We start from the raw sequence: 20509 nt of genomic DNA on the forward strand, positions 1-20509 counted from the left end.
CTGCTGAGAGGTTCCATTTCTTCTTCCGACACCCACTAGCAGTTTGAATCTTATGAGAGGCATACGTGGGTCTCTGGTGTTAATATGTCGGGGTACATTCGATATTTGGAAAACACAATTAGAGTAGCAACTAATGCACTGAGAAAAGGGGAATACACAGTGCACACATGTGTAAACACTACTGATAAAACTGTTTCCAAGTGTGCACTTGCATTAACTACTTAAGGGAACAGTTATGCTTATTTTTCTATTTAGTAGGAACCATTGACTATTCCCTGTTCCTTGAAAGGAATTTCTCTTGTTCAAAGATAAAAATTTCTCATGTTCCAAGAACATGGTGAGAATAAACTAAAATAAATGAAAGTGCATAGAGGGGAGGGAGAAAGGGGGGAGAATGACCCCTGAGACCAGATGTGGTGGTTCACACCTGAAATCAGTCTCAGCAGGTGGAGGCTGGGGGATTACTAGGTCAGTATGCACTACATATCTTTCTGGCCATTCTGGAGTACAGAATGACATCTGTCTGAAAAAAAAAGAGGCAAAATTGGAAAAGATAAGAGAAGAAAATAATAAATTTGCTATATGAGGCTTTTTTTAAATAAAAATAATTGGATAAAAATCCCAACTTCCTTTAGCGTTCAGAGAATGCAAAATCTGAACTGTGGCAGATGGTTTCCCTCAAAAGGATGACCAGAAGCAGGGGTTGGAGAGATGTTTCAGCACTCGCCAGGGCTGACTGCTCTTGGAGAAGACCCAGGATCACTCCCCAGTGCCCGCATGGTAGCCCCCAACCATCTGTAACTTCACTGCCGGCCTTGGTGGATACTGCACACATGTTGTACAATCACATACATGCAAGCAAAGCACTCATACACACAGTAAAGAAATAAAACTATAAAAAAATTAAAATGACTAAGGAGCTCTGTGATTTTCTAGTACATAAATGACCATTCCTCACAGGAGTCACTAGGGCTAATTATAAAGAGCCGACAGCTGCCATGACTAGCCCATGATTTCTATGGTGCTCAGGGAGAATATGTAGTGCATTGGCAATTTAAGCACTGACAAGATATGCCAAGTGACCAAGCCAATAATAACATGTTAGATATTTAATTAATGAGAAGGATATGTGGAATGGAAAAAAGGGAGCTTTTTTTTTTTTTTTTTTTTAAAAAAAGAGTTTAATATTTTGCTTTGTGATTCTGTCATACTGACTGAGGGTTAAATTTGATTTGTTTTATTGATTGTTTACTTGTGATTAACTCCCAATATTTACTCTCTAGCTGCACAGAAATAAACATGGGATCACGATGTCCAGCTCACAAATAAAGCGAATCTTATTACAGGAGATAGTTGAGACATATCAAATAGGAGGTTTTTGTGATTACTATGCACACAGATCTATATGGGAAGGCTTAGCCACGTGATAAATGACCATTCACATCTGCCCATTTTGTTATTAAGGAACCAGTTCTAAATAACATTCAGTCAGCTTCCCAGAGGCTTGGAGGTATTTAGAATTGTATTTGATAGATGAGTTCAATATATAAAGACTTGTGCACAGCTCATCAATCAAAACAAACTGATACATTTTAGCCAATGAGACCACATACAGGAGCTGTAATGTATTTAAAATCGGGCCAAATGGTGTTGAGAATTCTTGGAATCAGCTAGGATGATATTAAAATCATGCGTACTTTGTAAGGAGATCAAAGGAACGTCTTATTCTGAACAAGGCAAAGAAATATACATTTTAGCCACCACTCTGGGTGCGTCTCACTTCTACACAGTTTACCAGCTCTTACTTCAGGAAGCTCTCTACTGTTAGGCTTTTAACTTGCATCTCTGGTCCTTGAGTTTTGCTTATCTGATAAAATGCGCCAACGGTAATTCTTTTTTTTTTTTTTTTTGCTAGCATGAAACCACTGCAAAATTTTTCTGTTTCATAGGTGTGACCTTTAACTGTCTAGGGTCATGGTGTGTTTTCCCTGTACAAACTGTAGTTTTGTCAAATTCTCCCTGCCCTGGGATCACAGCAGCTCATTCTGACCTTTTTGGATGGAAGGATTGATTATATGAGGGCAAAGACTCCGATGAGGAGAGTTTTAAGCAAACTGACTAAAACGTGTCTAAGGTCCTTTCTGCAGCAAAGTAAATGCTGTCCAGAGGGAAATGCATCACTGTGAAGATGTGCTTGGACCATACATCCAAGCTCTCATCTCTGTCTCGAGTAGAGGAAAGCTCAGAGCCTCTGCTACAAGCAACATCATTCCCAGGCGACATCTGTACTCTGAATTTTAAGGATAGTGATACAGTTCCAAAACTTCTAAATATACTTGGATAGATTCTTGCTTGAGGCAAGTAAGCTTTTGTTCCTAAATATAGTTGACAGAAACCTTAGGCGATACCTCTGGTACAGCAAACAACTGTAAGATGAACCAAGGAAAACTTAGAAAACATGCATAAGATTTCCAAAAGCGTCAGCCGCGACATGCAAGAGGTCTTGGAGTGTGTGCACATCTCCTTGGGAAGATCTCAACATTGTTTCCTTTCAGACAGCTGGTTGGTTCTCATCTCCTTCACCCACAGTCACTGTAAGTGGTTGCACACATCTGTAATGGCTCACTGTTTAATCTATCATACTTATTATATATGTAGGCACCAGTTCACTTATTACCGTACTTATTAAATACAGGTAATCATTCACTATCTATTGTATTCACGAATGTACATAATTTGTCACATAATTTAAGGGGTGGTGATATTTCTGTCTTTATGTATGGAGACATATGTTATTAATTTGTTTACATATAAGCTCATATACAGAGAAATAAGATATCTGATAAGCAATAGGAGTATAATCTAATTATACAGTCATTAAAGATAGTTTTTGTAGGTTGGGTATGTACCTTAGTGGTTAATACTTACCTAGCATTACCTGAATTTGTTTCTCAGAACTGAAAGATAATTCTGTCTTGCCAAGAGATTTTATTATTTTAGGAAATATGCAAGATATAATAGTTTTTAAAAGAATATAAAGCTATATATAGTAGTCTAATATAAATATTGTCACTATAATATATGAATATATATTTAAAATATATGTGTAATATTTATTTTACATACAAGCATGTCTTTGTACTATCAATCTTCTGTTTATAGTTTGTATAGCTATCATCTAAAATGAATATTATTTAAAACTCAAAGTAACCATTATTACAAAATAACCCTGTAGACTTGTTAAGGTATTTTCAATTGTTGCATTGTCTAAGACAATTTAAGGGGGAAATCCACTATGCACGAATGGCTCTTTGGTGTCTCAGAAATGACAGCATCTGAGACGGAGCCTGAGGTGCGCTTGGGAAGGCTGCTGCAGACAGCCAGTGAGCTATCGTAAGCACACCAACGGCACCACACATGACTCAGACGTCAACTGATTTTCATTCAAGATCAATGTTCTCGGAACAACGTTAATAGCTACCATTTTTAGGGAGAAAAATTTCAAAGAAAAGAAACAAAGTATTAGGGCTGGAGAAATGGCTCAGCGGTTAAGAGCCCTGACTGCTCTTCCAAAGGTTCTGATTTCAAATCCCAGCAACCACATGGTGGCTCACAACCATCCATAATGAGATCTGATGCTCTCTTCTGGTGTGTCTGATGACAGCTACAGTGTACTTAGAAAAAATAATACTGGAGCTGGAGCTGGAGAGAGCAGAGGTCCTGAATTCAATTCCCAGTAACCACATGCTGGCTCACAATCATCTGTACAGCTACAGTGTGCTCATATACATACGATAAATAAATAAATCTTTTTTAAAAAGAAACAAAGTATTATATGAACCTATGTTAAAAGATTTGTTGAGTTTAGCTCTTGGAATCTTTCTGTCTCCACCCATTCAATTTTAGGGTTACAAATGCATGCCCATACACCCACTTTTATGTGGGTGCTGGGATCCGAATTCAGATCTTCACTCTTGTTTGCAATAGCACGAACTCTACCCACTAAGCCATCTCCCCAGTTCCTGTAGCTGTAGCTGCATATTTTTTATTTCAGGTAAAAGAATTTGAGCATTCCCCATGGATTTTATCTTAGTAAATTTTATCCTTTTAAAAGACATAGTATTTATAACATATTGTGTGCTTTTTCTACATATCAGCTCTCCAGTGAATGCTGCATACATACATTCCATGTGGTGGATTATGGATAGATAGTATATTACTCTTTTATCTATATGTGTATATACATGTGTATATACCTGAGTATATACTTGTGTCCATAGGTAGGACCACCCATGTCATTTGTGTAACAACCTGTATTTGGTGGTCAGTAAAAAGCTTGCCTTTGTGTAGAGGTCCCTGATGTTATCAGTCATTTTTTTCTTGTTTCATGACTATTCTTCTCCTTACCAGATTTTGAGACTTTCTGTGGAACTAATGTAGATGATATCTGTTGCTTTGTGGCTAGCCCTGCAGAAATAATTTAGGTCTATTTTATCGTTGAAGGCTAAAACATTAAAAGAGTTAATGCAATTTGGGGGAATGCATGAGCACAAATTGCACCTGCACAACAAAATAAAGTCATGGGTTATTTTTAAGGGTTTACTTTAAAAATTTTGGCACATGGAGTCATTTGCTTTGAATAATTCTAGTCCTCTTACTAGCTATTTGGTCAGGACGACTGCCTGGGGAATGAAATAAATAGGTATTTTGTGCAAACAAATGTCTCTTTGAAGAATGGGCTGTTCTCTCATTAATGAGTAGATTTAGCCTTCGCACTGTAAAGAAATAGATTGATCTCATTAGTACATCAGATAGTCTGTGTGAATGCGCATATTTTCTGTGTTTCCAATTAAATATTCAGTTGATGGTCTCCAGTGACCAGCAGGCTAACACAAAGACTGCAGTGGCCATTGGCACGACTCCGTGGGCCAGTACTTCATAGAAGGCTGGAGGGGAAAATGGATATATCCATTTCAACACTAGAGCTTATTTTCTGCAACTGAGTCAGAGTACTATTTCTGAGTCAAGATTACTTTCCTTACAGTATCATTCAACTATAAGTAGAAGAATACACAGCAGGATAGTCCTCTGGACTTCACAAGGGTCTGGGTACATTTCAAACTTGATGCTAGGAGGGAAAGGGGAGAAACATGACAGCATATGAAGTTGGTGAGGCGTTTTAAGGGAACAGTGTGCATATTTGACACTCCCTAGATTCCAGTGATTAGAAATAAGACTGATTTGCTCATAAGGTCTTTAGGTTTTTAGCACTGATCAACTAACTAACAACAAAGGGAAAGGGCAATCCTGTCTCAGTTTACATATCTGCAAATGGTCCCATCCAACATATTCACATGTGTGTTAGCATTTGCGAATGAATTTTAAGATTGCTCAAGTTATTTCAAAGACGTAAATTAGAACTGTGCCCTGTGTCAAAATAATTAATTGTAAATCTGGACAAATTTCAGCATAGTTACAGTAAACTCTGTTAATACTATCTGTAATTAGGCTGCTATTCCTGAGTTGCTAACAAATCGATCAAGAGAATCGATAAAGTTAGCTATTATTCCTTTGGGTGGGGGTGTGCTAGAAGGGGGACAGTGATTGGGATTTAAAAAAAGATATACTGATTTTTTTTAGGACAGTTATCCCCCTGGTTTTGACTTAACATGTAAATGGAAATGTCTTAAGCTTTATTTTCTTTTAATACTTTATTTTAATACGTTATTTTCTTCGTGTGTGTGTGTATGTGTGATGTTTATGTATGTATGTGTGTTTACATTTGTTTGTACAGGTACACATATGTGCATGCCTCTGTGTATATGTGTATGAATGTATATGTGTATGTTTGTGATTGTGTGTATATGTGTGTTTATATTGTATGTGTGTGTGTTTATATGTATGTGTGTATGTGAGTGTATGTGTGTGTAGGTGTTTGTGTGTGTATGTGTGTATATGTATGTATGTGTTTGTATGTGTATGTAGTGTTTATGTGTGTATGTATATATGTGTATGTATATATATGTGTGTGTGTGCGTGTGTATGTGTGTGTGTGCGTGTGTGTAGGTTCGAGATTAATGTAGATATCCTCTTCAGTTGACCTCTGCTTTATTTACTGATGTAAGTTTTGGTGTTATTATTGTTTGTTTATTTCTGAACGAAGAGCTCTGCCCCTTGGCTACTCTACATAGTCAGTTTGACCAGGTGATCCCTTGTCTTGGATTTTCAAGCTCTGAGATTACAGACAGGCTACCCATCCTGCCTGCCTTCTACAGAAGGGGTGGAGATGTGAACTCTGTTTCATGCTTATTCAACAAGAGCTTTTCCCACTGAGCTATATTCTTGGCCCAAAGTCCCACAGACTGTGACTAGTAAACATCCATTTGTCTTTTGTCTTAAATTGACATGTCTTTATAAATATTAAGCTAATGTTTAAAAGTGTATTGTACTTAGCCCTCAATGACTTAATAGGATGAAATACTCTAATACCTGACACAACCAGTATTTTCCAAAGAACTGGTAAGGGACCAAAATTCTAGAGAGGACTTTCTCCCTGCCAGCACATGTAGTTTATGACATTATAGCTTCAAACACTCCTAATACGCAGTGCACAGGGAAAAGGATGCCGTCTTTACTCATCAGATGGCAATATAACAGGAGACTCTGAAGCCATAGCAGCAGTCCGTCCTGTCCAGTTGAGGGCAGAGAAGAGGCAGGTTGAATTCTCAAGTTCCTTTGGATCGAAACTCACATATAGTTAATAACGTAAGCGTTTAAATGAAGATGTTCACTAGCTTTCAGAAACAGCTTCATGCCTGCTTCTCCTGGCTTAATTTACAGTTCTACAAACTCTACAGAAAAACTGTAATAGTAAGCAAACTGAAGCAAAGACAGAAAAAAAAAAAGCCAAACAGGACTCAATTACACTAGTGAATTTTGCATTTACGGCGAAGTGCAATAAATGACCACTTTTTTTACAAATTAATTATGTACCATATGAGAACAGTAATGATATGGTCTGAGGCTGACACGGCGACATAAACTTATTACTTCATAACTCGCCTCTTTGGATAAGGAATACTCTCATGGGCTAGTTCCAGATGTAGGGTACTTACCCTGCTCGAATCCCTCTTCCTCTCCCCGTTTTGGCTGCGGTATTAACACACTCTTTTCCTTATTTTCAATTTCTGTGAAACATCAAAGAAGTTGAAGGTGCACTATCAGCATCTATTACATACTTTTCTAGTTTACTGGGATTCGGTCATCAGAACAATAATTTTAGTACTATGCAGTTCCTTATGGTCATTACATTGTGTACTCTCATGCCTAACTCTCTCTTGCCCCCAGCACAACTACCTACAAACTCAGGCCAACTAGTCTTTTATATAACACATCAATTACAGAGCACTAAAAAAAAGTTTCAACAAAGTACTCATATTTATTTTTAAAATCGATATAATCATATTTAAGACACTTTAAAAAAGTATATAAACTTCTATTCTCTAAATATATTAGCATCATAGTCAATGACCTGATTACTAGCTGCCGTGGCACTTCATGGTTGAATTTACAAAACTCCATAAAGCCTCAGCGAACTTCATGCTGTAAGCAATTTGAAACGATAGGGACGACAGTCAAGTGTGGCCATTCTGCAGATGAGCAAAAGGCTAAAGGGTCTGAGAATGAAAACCTCAAGAGCAAAGACAAGGAATGCAAAGAATTGTCTTTCACTTGAGAAGGCACAATATGCAGATATGACTGGAGATAATAAACATCTGGAGTGTGGTACAATTTATAAGTCATGGATGTCTTTTCTGCCTAAGGAATGAGTGAGGTAAGAAAAGTAAAAATAACAGGAATAATATGAAGAAAGACTTACTTCTTCATACAATGGTGGGATTGGTCACAAAACTAACAGTCTTTTTGTCACTGGCTGAGATTTGACGTGTGTGTGTGTGTGTGTGTGTGTGCATGTATTTGTGTATACATGGGCGTGCCTGCTTGTATATTTGCTATATTTGTATAAGTGGTGTATATACACATATGTGTGTGCTTGTTCAGACATGTGTGTGAGTTGAGTGTCTATTTGTACATGAAAAATGTGTGTGTGCTATGCACTATAAATGTGTTCATATATTTGTGTGTGTGTGTCTATATTGATGTTTTTACACATGAGTGTGCATGTTTATGGAGGACAGATATCAACGCTGGATGTTCTGACAGCGTGTTTTGTTGACTCCGGAGCTCACTGACTGATTAGGTTATGCTGGGTGACCAGGAGAGCACTGGAACCTGCCTTCCTCTGCCTCCCTAATGTGGGATTACAGATGTCTGCCCCTGTGTCTCGTTCTTTACATTAGTAATGGGGATCGAACCCAGGGCATCATATCCTTGTGCCAAGCACTATATCAACTGAGCCCTCTTTTACTGTTTGATGGAAATATGTCAGTGGAGATTGTACATGAAAGAAAGAGAAGAAATAAGAATATGTGCACATATGTGATTGGTTAAGGAAGCTAAGAATAACTGATTAATCATGTAGTCAAGTGAGATACAAAAAGGAAAATACAAAGCACAAAACCCTCTGGTATGCTGGGTTAAACATCCATCTCACCTTTGTGATGTCCATGCATCATAAGCATGTCAGATTTTACAGGAATGGGAATGTTGGCCTCTGCTGGGATGGTTCTGAACATATCTGGAGACACGTTCTGTGTACAGGTCATGAAGGACACTGCATGCTTGGCTTCCATGTAATACATAATGTACAGGTTGCACATTTCGTCACTGGATGTGCCACTGTAGGGGGAGGGAAGTAGACACAGCACATCAAGGGTTCATGTAACACCCATCCTTAATGCAAGAAAAATGCCACCTGTAAATCTGCCCATGGTGGACTCAACAGCGAAGAACTGCATCTATTTTACATTTCCCTTTAAAATCCATCATCGTCTCTAACATCAAAGGTGAATTTACATCCGACATTGAAGTATTGGTTCCTCTGTGGACATCACTCAGTATCACAGATAAAAATGGTATTTAAGTAGCTGGGAGATACATATTTTCCTCCTAAATCCTTTTGTTCTTTATTTACTGGCTTCATTATAAAACCTACACATAAATCAATTACATTTTAAATAAACTGCAGTATTTGCTTAATGATGGTGTGATGGTTTGTTCCAGTTATCAACTTGGAACAATTTATAGTCATCTGGTATTCCAGTTTCATCTCTGTTGCTCTGAAGAGAGCTCCCTGAACGAAAGCTAAATAGAGGAGGAGATGGTATATTTCAGCTTACAGGTTACAGGATGTCAGGGAAGGAGCTCAGGGAGGAACTGAAAGCAGACGCGGTGAAGGGAATTACTGCTGGTGGCTCAAGCTTAGCTTTCTTATAAGCTCATGACCACCAGCTTAGCTTTAGGGTCATCTACAATCTGATGGACTCTCCTGCATTAGCTAGGAATGAGGAAAATTTCCCAAATGCAAGATGCTAGACTAATCTGATCATTCAGTAGAGTCTCTACTCTCAGGTGACTGCAGCCTGTGTCAAGTGGATAGTAAAAGCTGTCGGGTCCTTTGGGGAAGATGTTTCAGTGAGAATGATCTAGATTAGATTCATCTGTCAGCTTGGCTGTGGGTGACTAGTAGATTTCTTTAGTTGACATGGAAGAACCGGTCTAACACTGCTGGTACCATTCCCTGGGTTTAGGTCCCGGACCAAAAGTGTGTCTTTTCTCTGCTCTTGACTATGGATGACACAAGCTGCTTTGATTTCCAACTACCTGTCCTTCCTTGCAAGGATGTCTGTAACCTTCAATTATGAGCTAATGAACCCTTTCTTCCCTAAGCTTAAGAAGGACAGATGGGTGAAATTTAAAATACGCCAATTCTTCAGATGGTGGAGAAACATCTTAAAAAATGCTCAACTTCACTAGTCATCAGGGAAATGCAAATCAAAACAACCCTGAGATTTCACCTTACACCAGTCAGAATGGCTAAGATTAAAAACTCAGGAGACAGCAGATGTTGGCAAGGATGTGGAGAAAGAGGAACACTCCTCCACTGCTGGTGGGGTTGCAAATTAGTACAACCACTCTGGAAATCAGTCTGGCAGTCCCTCAGAAAACTGGGCATGTCACTTCCGAAAGATCCTGCTATACCACTCCTGGGCATATACCCAGAGGATTTCCCAGCATGTAATAAGGATATATGTTCCACTATGTTCATAGCAGTCCTATTTATAATAGCCAGAAGCTAGAAAGAACACAGGTATCCCTCAACAGAAGAATGGATGCAAAAAATGTGGTATATCTACACAATGGAGTACTATTCAGCCATTAGAAACAATGAATTCATGAAATTCTTAGGCAAATGGATGGAGCTGGAGAACATCATACTAAGGGAGGTAACCCAGTCTCAAAAGATCAATCATGGTATGCACTCACTAATAAGTGGATATTAGCTTGGAAAACTGGAATATGCAAAACATAATCCACACTTCAAATGAGGTACAAGAAGAGCGGAGGAGTGGCCCCTAGTTCTGGAAAGACTCAGTGTAGCAGTATAAGACAAAACCAGAATAGGGAAGTGGGAAGGGATGGGTGGGAGAACAGAGGGAGGGAAGGGGGCTTATGTGACTTTCGGGGAGTGGGGAACCAGAAAAGGGGAAATCATTTGAAATGTAAATAAAAAATATATTGAATAAAATTAAAAAAAATACTCCAATAGGAATCTCATCTATTTCTTACAAGCACACTTACTGGCCAGTGCCTAGAAACTTGTTTGGGATTCCCTGCCTCCTTCTTATGGTCATGTGACTCCTAAAGCAACATGAGTATAGCCCTGATTGCTGACTGTGGGACTGGAGCTAGGTAGCAAGGAACAGAAGAATGGTCAGCAACGATTCCCAGTGAATATGAGTAACCTTTTTTAAGGGATGCACATCCTACCCAGGTAGTACTGTAGTAGACAGATAACACTAAGTTAGATGTTTAAAACAGTGAAACAGCCAGTTTCAAGAAAACAGTTCCAGGTACTAGAAATAACCAGAACCTTTACAAAGCCTGCTTTCCTCTTCACTCAACACAGATTGCCAGGTATCTAAGTCTCTCGGTGGTAATGAAGGCTTTGTATCCACACACTTCAGAAGGTTTGCATAGCAACTTAGTTCTGGATAAAGAACATTCCCTTCCGGTTATTAGCTGTGACCATTTTTAGCAAGCAATCAGAGAACAGCTTTATAACATAGGCTGTTTGCTCCGGAGTAATTCATCAGTGTTGATTTTTCCACCAGTGTCATGCGGCAATCAATTCCTTTCCATAGCAACATAGATGACGTCAGCAAGAAACAGGAAGGAAAGAAAAATCTTTTCCAAATCGAATGTGATTCCTGTAAGCTGTGAAAATGTATGGTTCCTGTGAGACCTCGGGAATCAGCAATGTGGACAAGCTCTGAGAATGCTTTGGAAATAATTTGGCTTCTTACTGCAAATCTGATATATGTCATTTTAACTGCCTTTTCCATGCAATAAAAGCAAATCGTGAAGTGAAGCAACCCTAAGCCAACACCTGATCACTGTGCACTTTTTCATGGTGTCAAAACACCATCCAAAATTATCTCTGAACAGTTCTAGAGCCAGTTAGAAAATGATGTGCTCTAAGAGGAAGGGATGGTGCCATAGTAAAAGGACACGGAAGAAGGAAGGAAGCTTCTTTCGGTTTTAGCCTTCACGCCCTCTCTTGCAGGCAGGTTCATCTATGATTTCATCACTGATATTAGAGCCTATTCTTCGAGAGTCAAAGGGACACTGAGGACAACCAGAAACATCTAGCTTCATAGCATGAACATAGCTCACATTCTTAGACTTTCCATCAGTAGACGGACATTGGTGGACTAGACAGACCACAGCCTGTAAGTCTTTGTAATAAATTCCCTTTTAAAATACATAGATTCATTCTAGAAGTACAATTTCTCTAGAGAACTCTTACTAACACGAGACCTGTAACCCCTAGAGAAATACAAACGGTAACTAAATTTCACAGCAACAACAACAACCAGTTAACCAAAGAAACAAAAGCCAGTCATATAGATCCAGCAGAGAATTCTGTCAGACTTTCAGAGAAACACTAATGTCAATATTCCTCAATATTCCACAAAATGAAAATTGAAGGCATATTGCCTAATTCTTTTTATGAAGCCACTATTACCCTGATAACAAAAGCCATACAAAGAGCCAAATAAAATAATCATATTTGCTATATTTATTATGAAAATAAATGTAAAATACATTTAACTCAAATTCTACACATCAAAAAGATTATCCACTATGATCAAGTTGTCTTTATCCCAGAGATATAAGGATGGTTTGACACAGGTAAATCAATAAATGTTATCTACCATATAAGCATATTGAAACAAACAAAAAATGCACTGCCATTATATGCAGAAAAGACCTTTGACAAAATCCAATACTCCTTTTTTTTAGTTATTATTATTATTTTTAATATTTTTATTTTCTATATTCTTTGTTTACATTCCAAATGATCTCCCCTTTCCCAGATCCCCCCTCCCCATATGTCCCATAAACCTCTTCTCTCCATCCATTCTCCAATCACCTCCCTCCTTTTTCTCTGTCCTTATATTCCCCTCCAATGCTAGATCAATCCTTTCCAGGATCAGGACCCTCTCCATACTTCTTCATGGGAGTCATTTGTTATGCGATTTGTGCCTTGGGTATTCAGGGCTTCTGGGCTAATTAATATCCACTTATCAGAGATTACATTCCATGTGTATTCTTTTGTGATTGGGTTACCTCACTTAGGATGATATTTTCCAGATCAAACCATTTGTCTAAAAATTTTGTGAATTCATTGTTTCTAATTGCTGAGTAGTATTCCATTGTGTAAATATACCACATTTTCTGTATCCATTCCTCCTTTGAGGGACATTTGGGTTCTTTCTAGCTTCTGGCTATTATAAATAAGGCTGCTATCCAACACTCCTTAATGATAAAATCCTAGAGAGACTAGGTATATGTCCTAGTTTAGATTTCTATTGCTTTGGTGAAGCAACATAATCAAAAGCAAGTTGAGAAGAAAGGATTTATTTAACATACACTTCTGCATCATAGTCTATCATTAAAGGAAGTCAGGGCAGGATTTCAAGCAGGGCAGGAACCTGGAAGCAGGAGCTGATGCAGAAGCCATGGAGAGGTACTGAGTACTGGCTTGCTTTGCATGACTTGCACAGCCTGCTTTCTTATAGAACTCAGGGCCACTAGCCCAGGGATAGCACCACCTGCAGTGGGCTGAGTGCTCACTGATCAATTGCTAATTAAGAAAACGCCCTATAGGACTGCCTACAGCCCTGTTTTAAGAAGGCATTTTCTCAATTGAGGCTCTTTCCTTTCCAATGACTGTACCTTCTGTCAAGTTGATATAAAGGTAGCCATCACAGGACATAAGAAATATACCCTCAACATAATAAAGGCAGTGTACAGTAAGCTCACAGCTGGTATAAACCTTAAAAGATTAGAAGCTCAAAGCAATTCCATTAAAATCAGGACTGAGAACAGGTTGTCAGCTCTTCCCATATCTATTCTATAAAGAGTTTGAAGTCTTAGGTAGATCAACTGAAGGAGATTGGATACAAATAGGAAAGGGAGAGGCCAACTTATCTTTATTTGCAGATAATATGACTGTATGCATAAAAGGTAATCAATCGGGAACAAGGAGCTAAACTATGAAATGTTTGCTAAAAAGAATCATCAGCCTATCCAGTGATGAGGAAAACAAGTTACTCCTGTTGCCAGGAAACCAGTGAGAGGGCACTCAGTAAAGGGTTAGAATACAGAATAAGGAAGGAACATCAACTAAAGTAATTTTACACCAATGCTGGAGGCAAGGGAAGTTAGAAGTTACACATGGGAAAGTACAAAGTCATACGTTTGAAAATTCTTTTGGTTGTAGGTTCTCCTGTAAGGTCCATGACATCACTAGCATTCAGTTTAGCTAGGTTTCCACTGCCCAGCAGTGTTTCCCTCTTGTTAAGTGGGTCTTCTGTTCAACTAGAGAGCCAAGGTATCCCACTACTGCACACGGACAGCAGCCATGCCGAGCATGTCAGTGTAGCTCATAGGCATTATAGCTGGGGATCACTAAATCAGCATCATACCTAGTAATATAATATAATATAATAAACATAATATATACAATAAAATATATAATAATAATCTATGCATCTTTCTTACACACAGAGATAAGTGTAACTTCTCCCCCTCCTTAAGGAAATCTCTCTTTGCAATAGACAGAGGCCACAATAGAAAACCAATCAGAATGCAGAGCTTCGGAGTGCAGTCCATATGAATATATCTACTGAACACTCTTGCACCTTAGGCTCATGGTACATTGCAGAAGAGGGTCCAGAAAGAGTGTAAGTACCAGACAGGTGCTTTCAGGGAGTTTGCTGTGAGATTGAGTCTCCTAATAATGCCAGAGGTTACACCCATAAAGTCTCACCCAAAGGGGAACTTAACAAGGACAATAGACAATTTGGATGGGGGAAAAATCCACGAGGCATCAATCCTACACAAAGAACTGCATATAACTAAGGAATGCTGACAGTTGAAGCAATAGCCTTCCCTAGAGAAGAGTATACCAGTTAATTATCCAATACCTCATGGTCAGCCATAAGATCATATAATGAATATACACTATACATAGTGACCAGGTTACATTTAAGAATTGTCATATATATATATGACAATTAAGGAATAAAGAAGGCAAGAATTTGAAAGAGAACAAGGGTGGGTATGTGGGAGAGACAAGAGGAAAGGGAGAAACATTGTAATTGTAATTATAATAACAAAAACAATAAAAAATTAAGAAAATGTATACATTTAAGTATTTTAAAATAATGTAATAGTTTGTTATTACTTAAAATCATAGTTTGTTATTTTAGCAAATCTGTGAAAATAAAAATGTAATATAGGCACTTCTAACATGAATGATCTTGTCATGTATTAGCTTAAAAAAATTACACATAAATGTAAAAATATACCTATATTATTCATATACGTGCCCAAGCAGCACAATATTTATTCACAAGGTACACTAATACAATTAATAGAACATACTCACCTTTCATAATATAGTACATTAATGTATATTAATCATATACATTAATCATATAGAAAAATATGTTTGTCCTTAAGCATAGGATTCTGTGCTAAACACTAATGTGCTCACCATTACAGTTCTTTGAGGTATGACTGTGAGGCAAAAATGAGTTGATAAATAATTGATAAACATTGGTTATGGTAAGAAAAAACTCATTGGAAATGCTGAATAAAAAGCAACATGTTTCATTTCTATCTGTCACTAACTGGACTTTCCCTCCCCCTCTCCCTCCCTCTCTCCCTTTCCCAGGGAGCTGGGCTCCTCCTCCTATCTGACAGGCAGCCCATCACATTCTGAGGATGGGTAGGAGTCAATGGTCGCAGCAGAAGCACTGCTTGCTAGTTTTAGTCCACCACCATTCATATTTTCCCAACCCTGCAAACAGCCACAGCCAAGAAACCAACACATAACATCCCAAACTTGAAACTTTAAATCCTACTGACTGCCTTCTCAACAATCCTGAGACTCATGGGGCCATTATTTTCCTCAGAGGTCAACACATGCAATTCAACTGCTCCTCTGATTAGTTGTTCACATGGGACAGTAGTGGTGGAGGAAGGCTGTGGTCACCTGTCTGCCTGGGTGCTTGGCTGTTGAAATATCCCAGTGCCTATGCATTCATTAACATGATGGCTGTGGGTATCATCAATATTCCAACATCACAGCATTATACTTATTTCACAACCAAGTGCCCCTGTGATGATTTTGCCTTGATACTAGCATACTTCATATGAGTAGATTTAAATCTGATGTGTTTTGGTGGGCCTGGAGAGACAAGAAACCTCAAGAAATGAATGGTGAATGGAGAATATTCTTGCTGAATAACTGCCTGTAATTTATCATGTTCTGAGACACCAGTCCTGATTAACCCCATTGCAGAACGATGGTTTAGTTCCAATGCATATCTTTTTGGTGGTGTTTCTGAAAAATATATATTTGTATCTATGTTGCTAACAATTACTTCAGCCTTTTGGAGGCTTTTATAAAAATGTTTCCCAATACAAAGTTCATAATGGCAATTTACGGAAGCACCAAGTATTCTAAAATGAATCACTAGAAAACTCCAGTGTCTGTAGGTCATGCTGAGATTGAAGGCACCGACTCTGAAAACTCAACGGCATCTTCCCCTCGTCCTGTTTCTTATCATCAACAGAAGCGGGGTTTAAATAGGACCAGAATGGGTCATACTAACTTGGGAAATAAATATGAGATGTTAAAGATTTTGTTTTATGAAAGCTAAGTGCTTTTAAAGATGCACAATAGGGAGTAAGTATTTATCATATACCTTCCACTTTGCAAATACTGAACTTAAAAACGTTGGTTAATAAATAGACGTGAAGCAGAAAGGAGACTATTTTGGAAGAGAGCTGGTACTTCAGGAGAGAGAAGGGGACAAGAGAAGGAAATGAAGAGAGTATATTTATTATACCAGTGTACAAAATGTCATTAAGAGACACTCATTATTTTGTATGTGATACAGTAACAGTGAATGATGAATTAAAATGGTAATTAATGTGCTTTGTTTGTTTAGGATGATATCTTCTATACATTGTCATTATTCTTTTCTGTTTATATTGTCACAAAATAACACATTTCAAGAGAAAAGATGACCAATAAGTTGACTAAGGCAAATGCTACCTGATAAGCATTGTAATGTAGATATTTAGTCTAAAAATTTTTGGGTGATTAGCTGACTTAATTACCTTAATTGACTGACTTAAGTAGATTTTAATTGTTTAAACTTGGCTAAACATTTGAAATTAATTTAGAGAAGTGTCTCAATGAATGTAAAATATGTACCACAACCAGGCATAAAGTATTGCTTCTTCACGAATTCACTGGAACAATGTTATTACTATATATTTTATGCAGTTTCTTCTTTAAGATCTATTATTTTATAATTTGTGATATATATATATATAAAACATTTTCTCCTGCAGTATATTTGTTAATTTATCTAGACTTAAGTACAACTGTTTAAAAAGTACATTTAACACTAGTTTTTATTGACAAATCTTAGTCCCATGTATTAGCAGTGATATTATGTTTTAGCATGTGCATACAACAAAGAACATATTTTGGTACATCCACTACCTTGCAGAACTATCACTTTTTCATACTTAAGTTCTTGAAATGTACTTATTTCAATATATATATTATTGTATGTAGTCACTTTGTTGTCTAACAGAAAATACAAAAGCTATTTTCTTGTCTATTTAAAAGTGTATACTCTTCAACCAACCATTTCCACTTAGTCCTACTTTGTCCTCCTGACTCTACCTCTGAGTCCTCCTAACTGTTACTCTAACTCTTTATCAGGTTGCACATATAAAAAGACTGCTGGACTGACAACTCAGCAGTAAAAGCATCTGCCAACACACCTAAGGTTCTGAGTTCGATCTCAGGGACCCAGGGTATAAAGAGAGACTGGACTCTCTGGATCTCTGACTCCCACACATATGGAAGGACACAGGTGCTTATATAACACCCCCACGCCCACCCACACCCTAAGTAAATGCAATATTTTAAACAGTACTAACATTCGGCATTTGTTTCTCTGTGCCTGGCTTATTTTACTTAGCACAAAGTCAGATTCATCTATGTTGTAACAAATCAGTTTTCTCCTTTTCCTTTGAAAACTGAACAGTGTCTCACTGTGCAATACGCCACATATTTTTTCTATTCCCTCATAATAGACATGCAGATTGTTAAATTGACCTATTTGTTTTGCTTTGAGATATTATCTTTCAATGAAGCAAAGTCAGACTCAAGGTTGGCTTTGAACCCACCATGTGTCTTAGAAAGCTCTCAAACCCATGATCCTCCTGTTTCAGCCTCAATAGGTGTGTAGCACCACACTTGGACCTATTTCTCAATGGCAATATTTTGAAATGAATCTCTAATATGAAAACTAAGTTTCCGTTTAAAAAATGCTGTTTGGTAGTTAATCATGATTGTTCTATCTAATCAAACATTTCTCTAGTCTAAAATTTTTAAGATTACAAGAGTCTAACCTGGCTAATGTAAAATATCACTTAACTTAAAAATCTTATTTGTGGGACAAAGTCAACATGGTTTCAGGGGTTGTATAGGGCAAAATGCTTCCAAAGTCAGGTTGATAATTCTCTAAAAAACACAAGGGGCTCCCAACTAGCCTGGAGCAACTATGATCTGTACCAAACTGCTTCAAGCTCTGGGTCAGACCTACATCCAGTGAGCTTGCTGGCCTATGTGGTGTGTATGTGTGTGTGTGTGTGTGTGTGTGTTAGATGGGAGGAGATAAAGGAGGCTTACAAAGAATTGTTTAATAAGAAATCTTTGTTTCTTTGCCGTTTACGTTTTCAGCTGTGATCCTATTGTACCCCGGAGACTACACGTGTTAATGTACCAAACACAGAAACACTGTAGACAGTATTTTTCCTAAATTTAAAAGGCACGTGAAACATCATATGCATATATAATATGCATTGTAATAAAAATTTTATTCACCATTAGATTTCTTCAAACATGTCTTATTAGTTTATTATTCTGGAAAAACTAAATCAGTAGTATAAATTAAATATTCAAAATTCAGACTCATCCAATAACTTAATTTGCCATAATCCCTTTCTATTTCATCTGTATTAAAAATAGTGTTTACTTTATCTCACCAGAGAGTTACAAAAGGATAGAGTAATATCCTCATCTTAGAGGATTATTTTAAAGCAAAAATGTACAATTTTATAAAGACTCAAATTATTCTAGACTCATGAACCAAAAAGAAGTCTCTGGGGACCACTTGAGTTTCTCAGTCTGGCACAGTAACAAACCTTTAATGCCTGTGGCTGGAATTAGCTTGGGAGGAAACTCCACAGATACAGTCTGTCCAAGGGTGTAATTATGACCCCTTACCCAAAGGGTTAAGGTCTGGGAGGCTAAAATACTCAGTTGCTTCACACTTAAGCTTGCAAATCGATACATGTAGCACTCTGAAAGTGTTTATTTTGAACTACTTTCTTTACTTTCTGAGAAGGTTAACAAAATAACCTCTGGCATTTAACTACCGTTCCTGTGGCCCCACAAGAGCACAGAACAGAGAGCAGCTGATCGATACCGGCTAGATCACGTTACCTCTAGTGTCAAAGACTGTCACAGAGAGCGTGACCCGTTCCCTCCTTGCAGTGTGGTTGTGTCTATATTGTCCTATCGTCCTTTGTGATAAGTCAATAAGTGTATTGATTTTTCTCCAGTCTTCTCCAAAAATTTAAGGAATACACTAAGAAAGCTGCTCGAAAGCTTCTTCTTTAATACAAATTGATAGCTTTCCTGCTCAAATAAAATGGAAACCCATGTCCTAAGAAAACCCGCCATTCATGAGAACTTCACCAAATGTTCCTGTCCTTCCTTTCTCCTCTCCAGTGTGATTCCTAGCTGGCAGTCACCACTCTTCTGAAAATCTTCCTGTAACTTCTTTGCATTCTGTAACTTCTCTCAAGCTTCCCAGGGCACGCAGAAAGAGTCTTTGAATCTAGTTCAACATGGAAAGGAGGCACCTGCCTCCTTCTCTAACAGAAAGATCCAGAAAGTTTGACTTTCATTTTAAATTTCTAATTTATTTTTAAGAGAGTCCTTAATGCTTTAAAAATTGTCAATATGTTTTATGACACAAATTAGAACTATCTGAAGGAGCTTTGGCATTTTGAAAATTAGTTATGTCTTGGCATCCCTTAGTGGAAAGAGAAGGGATACCATACTTATTCGGTACGCAAGCAACTGAGAATTGCAGACGGAGAATAATCACACTGAAAGAATTGTGGGTGTGAATGTTAGTCTGCTTAAGGTTAAAGTGAGGGCAAAAGGACTCTTGTGAAAGAAATGTTTCCAAGTGAGGCCACTGGCTAGGGCTTTTCCAAAACAATCAGTTAGGGACTGATACAATGCTAGTTTGCCATAATGGTTCACGATACTGAAAGTGTATAATTCATTCACAGAGATAACTGTTACCTACAACCATGGCTTAACCTGGTATAACTGAATAGGAGGAATGCAGAATCTTACCCAATGTGGGTGGCTTCTGTCCTCCCTTCACCAGTGAACACACATCTGGCTGCCAGTATATCACCAAAGGTAACATCTACTGGGTGTTCCACAGGGTAGAAAGCCTGCCCCAAAGACAAAAACAATAACGAATTAAAATTGCTATTACCCAGAACTGCATGTTGGAGTAATGTGAGGTTTGAAGTATTGTGAGTAGAACAGATGAAGACAGACACACAGAGAGCTCCCCTGAGCCTTTCAAAAATAATTTCTAGATAAAATGAGTTCTCCCCTAGTTCATCACATCCACACTAC

At 37.9% G+C, this 20509-nt stretch overlaps 1 protein-coding gene across 9 annotated transcripts in view; it reads right to left on the minus strand.

Moving 5' to 3' along the window:
* Positions 1-20509, minus strand: part of Pam (peptidylglycine alpha-amidating monooxygenase) — a 273258-nt gene that overhangs the window by 53682 nt on the left and 199067 nt on the right. For all 9 annotated transcript variants that reach the window (XM_052192590.1, XM_052192587.1, XM_052192592.1 and 6 more), the window contains exons 12-14: positions 20216-20319; positions 8615-8799; positions 7116-7187 (exon numbers count right to left, since the gene is read on the minus strand). In XM_052192590.1, the coding sequence (XP_052048550.1) occupies positions 7116-7187; positions 8615-8799; positions 20216-20319 (361 nt within the window). The remainder of the gene's footprint in view (positions 1-7115; positions 7188-8614; positions 8800-20215; positions 20320-20509) is intronic.

Source organism: Apodemus sylvaticus, chromosome 9, assembly GCF_947179515.1.
Source record: "Apodemus sylvaticus chromosome 9, mApoSyl1.1, whole genome shotgun sequence".
Lineage (NCBI taxonomy): Eukaryota > Metazoa > Chordata > Mammalia > Rodentia > Muridae > Apodemus > Apodemus sylvaticus.